The sequence below is a fragment of the Danio aesculapii genome, chromosome 6, assembly GCF_903798145.1.
Source record: "Danio aesculapii chromosome 6, fDanAes4.1, whole genome shotgun sequence".
NCBI classification, from domain to species: domain Eukaryota; kingdom Metazoa; phylum Chordata; class Actinopteri; order Cypriniformes; family Danionidae; genus Danio; species Danio aesculapii.
The window spans coordinates 4,244,120-4,251,621 of record NC_079440.1 but is presented as its reverse complement, the minus strand read 5'-3'; the positions used below and the strand labels follow the sequence as shown (position 1 = coordinate 4,251,621).

Genomic DNA, 7,502 nt, shown 5'->3' with positions numbered 1-7,502 from the left:
AAGCACTCGACTGCACGAGGTACGACTGTGAGGATGTTTAAAACTCTTCAAGAACGCTCTTTACTTCAGTAGAGCTGCAGGGGTCATACATTTTAGCATCACCAACTACATTGTTCTTAAAGCCCTGTCCACACAAACATGGGCATTTTCGAAACTGCACTTTTTTCTACACGTTTTCGCTGTTTGTCCACACAAAAAGGGAGTATTGATGACTGGAACCAGGGCTGGACTGGGAGAAAAAAAATCGGCCCTGGCATTTTGGGACAGTGCGGCCCACTACATTTAATCAAAATGCCACCCATCTGTGCACGCCCTTGAATATGTTTACCAACTCCCATTCTATAAAATATATAGAAAATAATGATATATAGGAAATAATGATATATAGGAAATAAATATATAGGAAATAATGAGACTTGACAAATTAAAAACTTAATTTTTTTATTTATTATTATAATAAAACTATAATCCACACTGGACGTCCATCTTGTGTGTGCCTGTGTGTTTTGAGGGAGCCTATATTAAATAATGAACATAACAAAAACTGCCTGCGGATGCACGCAGTTAATGTTGATTAACCTAATAAAGATAAATAATAAAAGCAATGTGTCATAGACGCTTAAAAATGTTTAACTCAACAATGAAACATCAAACATAGATTAAAGATTGTACATAGTCAATCAAATGAACTTAAACAATTAAAAAATGCAACAAATATTTGTTTGGGCCCGATCTACTAATACTATTTTTTTTATATTTAGTTTTGTTTTGCTTAAGTTGCACACTAGTTTGGTCACGTATAAATATCATTATAATTATATTGTATAAAAAATAATATTGTAACTATAAGCCTACATCATGCTGACGATCAAAAACAAAATGCCATGATATCTCATGCAATTGTCCTCTGACCGTCTTAAATTACATGAATGACACTCTTTATAGAGCTTGAGTAGCACATTCTTTATGATATATAATTTATAAAATAGACTTGCGGGTTAAGGAAACAGCATAGGAGGAAGTTGCCACGGGCCTTGGTGCAGATGAAAAGTTTTTAAAAAGTATATTTATACAGACAGATAGGTAAATAGATTGAACAGACAGTAATATATCGATCTTTGCAACAGTTGTCGATCCGCTGAGCGCTGCAGACGCCTGCTCGCCGCTTCTGCTCTCACGCGCCCAAAACGTAAGTTTATGATTGGGTCAGCCCAATGTCAATAAAGAAAAGAACCAATGAGCTGCAGATTATGTCACATGGGCCGGTCAGATCATAAGAAGATGATCAGCCCGGCCCAAAAAGTACCTGACTGGAACTGAAACTTTCTGAAAACTCCGACCATACAGAAATACAGATCAATTTATTCAGAGATTTGCATGGAAGAGCTCACTTTTCCTGCTGTCTTTTTGCTGCCTGCTTACGACTCAATTGAACAAAACACAGCAGCAATAATAATCCTTCAGCTGATTTATATTCACAGTGGACTGCTGGATGTTCCAGTCAGATTATATAAAGCATAAAACAAGCACATACTGAAGCTGCTGTGAGGAAGTGTCTAGACATGAAGCGTAACTTACTGAAACACTCAGATGTGTATCTTCCTGAAGCTCTGAAGTGTGTTTTCTCCATCAGTGGATCATGAGGATGGTGTAGCTCTGATGTTCATGTGTGTCTCCAGGATTCACCTGATGGCCGGCAGAGTCCCGGCGGGGTCTGAACGCTGCGCTCTTGCTCTGCAAATGGAGGACACGTTTGTGCAGAACCTGAAGCATGCAGCAGCTCTGCTGGACAAGGTAACCTCTGACCCCCAGTCTCAGACTAATACTTCTAAATCTAAATTGTGGAATCCAAATCTAAATTTTACAACTAATAATCTAAATTTTAGAACTAATAATCTAAATTTTAGAACTAATAATCTAAATTTAAGTATGTCTAATAATATTTTTTCCTCTAGAGAAAGTCTTATTTGTTTTATTTAGGCTAGAATAAAAGCAGTTTTGAATTTTTAAAAAAACATCTTAAGGTCAAAATTATTAACCCCTTTAAGCTGATTTTTTTTCCGACTGTCTACAGAAAAAACCATCGTTATACAATAACTTGCCTAATTACCCTAACCTGCCTAGTTAACCTAATTAACCTATTAGAAATGGGTTATTAAAACTATTATGTTTAGAAATGTGTTGAAGAAATCTTCTCTCCGTTAAACAGAAACTTAGGGAAAAAATAAACAGGAGGGCTAAAAATTTAGGGGGGCTAATAATTCTGACTTCAACTGTATATATGTCATTGTAGTTCTACCTCCAGAGCTTACTGATACTGCTAGTGCTTGAAACATTTGTTCTGTTTGTGATTTCGTGATGTTGTAACTCTTTCATTTGTCCAAATATAATTAGCTTACATTATTATTACTGTATATTCCACTGGGTCTCTGCATTTCACAGTGAATAGAGTGGTTTGGCTGGACTGTTTTGATGCAGTAATTCAGTGTAAAAGCGTAATTTGGGAGCTTTTAAATCGAAATTAGAATATTCCTACAGTCAGTCTTCAATACCGCTGATTTGATCAGGAATCACTAAAGATTCTCGTAGTTAAATTTAACTTTAGAACATATTTTGTAAAAAACGAACAAAAATTGTCTTCAGAGTGTAAAAGCAGTTTGTCTTTGCTCTTCAGGAAGGGCTACTTGGTCTGATTGAGCCCATCAACAGCAGGATCACAGACCCACGATATTTCCTGCACTCTCCACATCAGGGTCAGCTCTTTCTCACACTGAACACTGACTGTGTGTTTCCTGATTCTGGATGAACGATTTACTGATGTTTTCTTGTGTTTGTGTGTAGCTGCTGAGATTCTGCAGAGAGTGGATCATCCCAGCATCAGGATGCAGATGGTCTGTCTGTCTGTCTATCGATCGATCGTTCTGTCTATCGTTCTATCTCTCTCTCTCTGTCTCTCTCTCTCTCTCTCTCTCTCTCTCTCTCTCTCTCTCTCTCTCTCTCTCTATATATATATATATATATATATATATATCTCGTTCTGTCTGTCTGTCTATATCATTCTATCTATAGATTGTTCTATCTGTCTGTCTGTCTGTCTGTCTGTCTATCTGTCTGTCTGTCTGTCTGTCTGTCTGTCTGTCTGTCTGTCTATCTATCTATCTATCTACTGTATCTATCTATCTATCTATCTATCTATCTAAAGAAAACACACACTCTCAGACTCTTCTCTGTCTGCTTCTGCAGGACATCTTCCACTGGCAGATCATGGATGGAAACTTAACTCACAATATACGCAGATACTTACCAGTGACAGGTAAATCTCTGTGTTACTGCAGTAATGCCTGATCCTGCTGCAGGCTCTCAACCTAACAGACATTATATTTCAACATCTTTACCATTATTCATTTTTAACATTCAGAAATGTATTATTTTGGTTGAGATTTGGGTAGTAGTGATTTTGTATAGGATTTTATTTTGTAGAAAGTTCAACAAAGACATTTTGTATGTTTTGTATATTATTCTTTGTGTGTGAATTCTTTTATTTATTTTTTTCAAATTTTGCTTAAGGGGGCTCATAATATTGACCTTAAAATGGTTTTGAGAAAATTAAAAACTCCAGAAATAAAACAAATAAGACTTTCTCCAGAAGAAAAAATATTATCAGACATACTGTGAAAAATTCCTTGCTCTGTTAAACTTAATTTGGGAAATATTTGAAACTAAAAATTAAACATCAGCCAATATATTAGTTGAAATGTTAGTAGCAGTTTTTTTGTGAAAACAAATTAGAGAAAAACGATCTATTCTTGAGTGACAATAGGTAAAAGTAGATTTCAGTGTGTCTTTTAGAGTGTGTGTTTTAACAGATATTTGTTGTTTTTTGTGGGTTTTAATTTAAATAAAATAAAATTTTCTAGTTTTTATTGTTTCTTTATTTCATATTTTAGTACTTCAACATATTAACAAACCTTGTTTCGTACAATTTTGAACAAACTTCCTTTTTCATTAATTGCTTTATTATTACTCATTGATTATTATGAGTGTGTGTTTTAATAATTCGATTTTTGCAGTGTTTTTGTGGTAAAATTAAAATTAGATTTATTTTCTAGTTTTTATTGTTTATTTCATATTATCATATTCATATTTGGTACTTCAACTTGCATAAACAAATAAACAAAATTATTTATTAAAATTTTAATCACACGTTCGATTCAAATTTGACACTTTCCATTTTCAAGTTTTCTTATTCCTTATTGATTATTTTTTAGTGTGTGTTTGATTTTTGCGGTGTTAATTGTGTTTTTTAATTTAAAAGATACATATATTTTCTAGTTTTTATTCTTTGTTTATTTCGTATTTTGGTATTTCAACTTACAATTATTTTGTTCAATTTGATGTATTATTACAGTTGTTCTATTCAAATTTGACACCTTTCTATTTCCAGTTTTATCATTACGCATTATTATTTTCTCTCAGGCCACATGCAGATCGCTCAGGTTCCGGATCGGCATGAGCCAGACAGCGCTGGAGAGCTCAGTTTCTCCTACATCTTCAGACTGCTGGAGGAGCTCGACTATCAGGGCTTCATCGGCTGCGAATACAAACCTCAAGGTCACTTCACTGATTACATGTGTTTTAATAATGATTAGATGATTAGATTAATTTACTGTAATACTATAATAGGAATATTAAACATTACAGAAACAAATGTCCATTTTGGCAAAACACAATGAATGTATAATATAATATAATATAATATAATATAATATAATATAATATAATATAATATAATATAATATAATATAATATAATATAATATAATATAATATAATATAATATAAAATATAATAAAATAAAGTATAATAAAATATAATATAATAATGTATTATTTTATTTTTTTAGTTTTGTTTTTAGCCAGTAAAATAAAAAGTAATAAAAAGTCTAAATATCATTCACTTTTGTTTGGTTATACTTTAATATTCATGTGCATGTTGGAGAGTTATTACATTTTAATGATGAACATTTAATGTAATATTTAAATAGGAATAATAAACATTACAGAAATATATGTGCATTTTGGTAATGACAATAGAAAATGTGCTTAAATAATAAAATGCATAATATGATATACATGTATGTATTATTATTATTATTATTATTGGAATATTAGTTTTTGTTTTTTAACCAGTAGAATTTGATTTGGTTTCATTAGTCTAAATGTCATTTATTTTTTGATTTGCTTAAATACTTTAATATTCATATATGTGCTAGATAACGAATCAGTGTATTATGACTTTTAATGATGAACATTTCATGTAATATTGTCATAGGAATCATAACCATTATAAAAACAAATTTACATTTTGGTAAGGACAATAGAAAATGTGTAAATAATAATAAAATGCATAATATAATATAAATCCTAAAATTTAGCATTTACATTTCATTATTAATATTATATTTTTAGTTGATAACTGGTAGAGTTTAATTTAGTTTTAATAGTCTAAATGTCATTTACTTTTTGATTAGCTGAATTCTCTAACATGCATATGAATATTTAAGTATTTATTACAATAATATGACTTTTTAATGATGAACATTTCATGAAATATTATCAGGAATAATCAACATTACAGAAATAAATTGACATTTTGGTCAGGACGAAAGAAAATGGGATAAAATGCTTAATAAAAAATAACATAAATCCTACAAAGTATTATTACTGGATTTTTAGCTGAATTCAATTGTTCAATCGTTGATTTGTGTAAATATGTTAATATTCATATGTGTGTAAGAGAATTATTATATTATGACATTATAATGATGAACATACTATCATTGAAATAAAACATTAAAGAAACTATTTTGCTAACAATTTAATAATAATAATAATAATAATTACATTTGATTATTTTTTTTAGTTGTTTAGTTGTTTACCGGTAGAGTTCAATTATGTTTTATTAATCTACATGTCAATTACTTTTTGATTAGCTTAAATACTTTAATATTCATCATCAAAATCATTAATCAGAAAAGATTCTGATGTTATAAACCAACTTATGATAAGCTCCTTATATATTTATATTCACTTAATATGAGGGTATACTTTATTTTTGGTGATATTTCTGGTATGTTTTTGGTTAAATGTCTTTATAGTTTGTAGCGTAATCAGTTTAGTTCTTCATTTGTTTTTAATTTTCAAAATAAAACACCAAAACAAAGCATCTACGAGGTCATGTTGACAAGTCTACTGCTCACAAACTGAAGAGAAGATCAACATCTAAATAGAAACGATGTTGTAGACAGTAAAGTGACGTACTAAATCCAATTCCTTTAACAAAGAAATGTTAATGTGGATCAAAAAAAAAAAAAACAGCAGTAAATCCTCATGGCTTCATTTCCAGACTGAGATTCAGAGCTTTGCTGTTCATTAGCTGCCCAGAGGACGGTGAAAATTACATTTCTGCTGATTTATATTTGTGAATATGATTGTCCAGGTTCGACAGAAGCCGGTCTGGAGTGGCTCCGAAAATACTGGAGAAGCCAAAATGGAGGAGAACGTCATTAAATCAGCTCTAAAAGGCCACACAATATTAAAATACGCTTCAAATGAACCCTCAGTTTCACTCTCTGAAATAATATCTTACTTCCACATTGTCAGCACTTGTGCGATATTAATTTCTCTCATTTTAGAAACGTAGAAGACATCAGAGGTTTTAATTTAAGATTTATTTGTTAAGCATTTGTTTCTTACAAATCCGCCTCTATATACATAATGTACAGATTACTAACTAATGTTGAAAAACGTCCAGTGTGTGTGCTTTAAAGAAACAAAACGGTAAAACATTCCTCAGTTTCTGTCATTTAAAGAGTTTCAATGGTTTCTTTCATGCGTCACGGGTTTCCCATGATGCCTGTGTGTCCAGCGTGAACAACTAGTTCATCAGGAAATAAAGATAAAGGCACTTTTGAGATGATAGAACGGCAGTGAAAACTGTTACACTGCAACCAAAATCAATGTAGAAAACTTTTCTTTTGATTCTAGTCCAAATATCTAAAAATATTCAACACGAGAAGCATTTTCTGGACAAGCATTAAATGTTGTTTTGTATTCAGAAATAATGAGTGAAAATGAAGGGAGTTTTTACTGTAAACAAGCTAAATAATCTGCTGATGGGATGAGAAATAGTAACGTATTCATCTTCTTTCAAATCTAAAACAAGACTATTTATTTTGCCAGTGGTGTAAGCAAAACAATCTTGTTTTTCCCTTTGACTTGAGATTATTTCGAATTTTTCCTAATTTCCTAGATTATTAAGCTTGTTTTAAGGAAAAACTCACTTTATTTTGACTTAATACTTCTGGAAACAAAGTTTTTGTCTCGTTTCTAGTGCAAATATCTGAAAATTCTTCAATTAAGAAGCAAAAAATCTTGTTTTCAGAAATAATGAGTGAAAAAAAAGAAAAACATGATTATTTTGCTAGTTTTAAGGAAAAACTCA

General features: G+C 31.1%; 1 protein-coding gene across 1 annotated transcript in view; it reads left to right on the top strand.

The window, feature by feature from the left end:
- Nucleotides 1–6,869, top strand: part of hyi (hydroxypyruvate isomerase) — a 7,962-nt gene extending 1,093 nt beyond the window's left edge. The window contains exons 2-8 of the mRNA XM_056458956.1: nucleotides 1–19; nucleotides 1,680–1,794; nucleotides 2,675–2,753; nucleotides 2,842–2,891; nucleotides 3,244–3,313; nucleotides 4,477–4,611; nucleotides 6,498–6,869. The exon at nucleotides 1–19 is cut by the window's left edge and continues 93 nt beyond it. Of these exons, the coding sequence (XP_056314931.1) occupies nucleotides 1–19; nucleotides 1,680–1,794; nucleotides 2,675–2,753; nucleotides 2,842–2,891; nucleotides 3,244–3,313; nucleotides 4,477–4,611; nucleotides 6,498–6,568 (539 nt within the window). The 3' untranslated portion in view covers nucleotides 6,569–6,869. The remainder of the gene's footprint in view (nucleotides 20–1,679; nucleotides 1,795–2,674; nucleotides 2,754–2,841; nucleotides 2,892–3,243; nucleotides 3,314–4,476; nucleotides 4,612–6,497) is intronic.
- The last annotated feature ends 633 nt before the right edge of the window (nucleotides 6,870–7,502 follow it).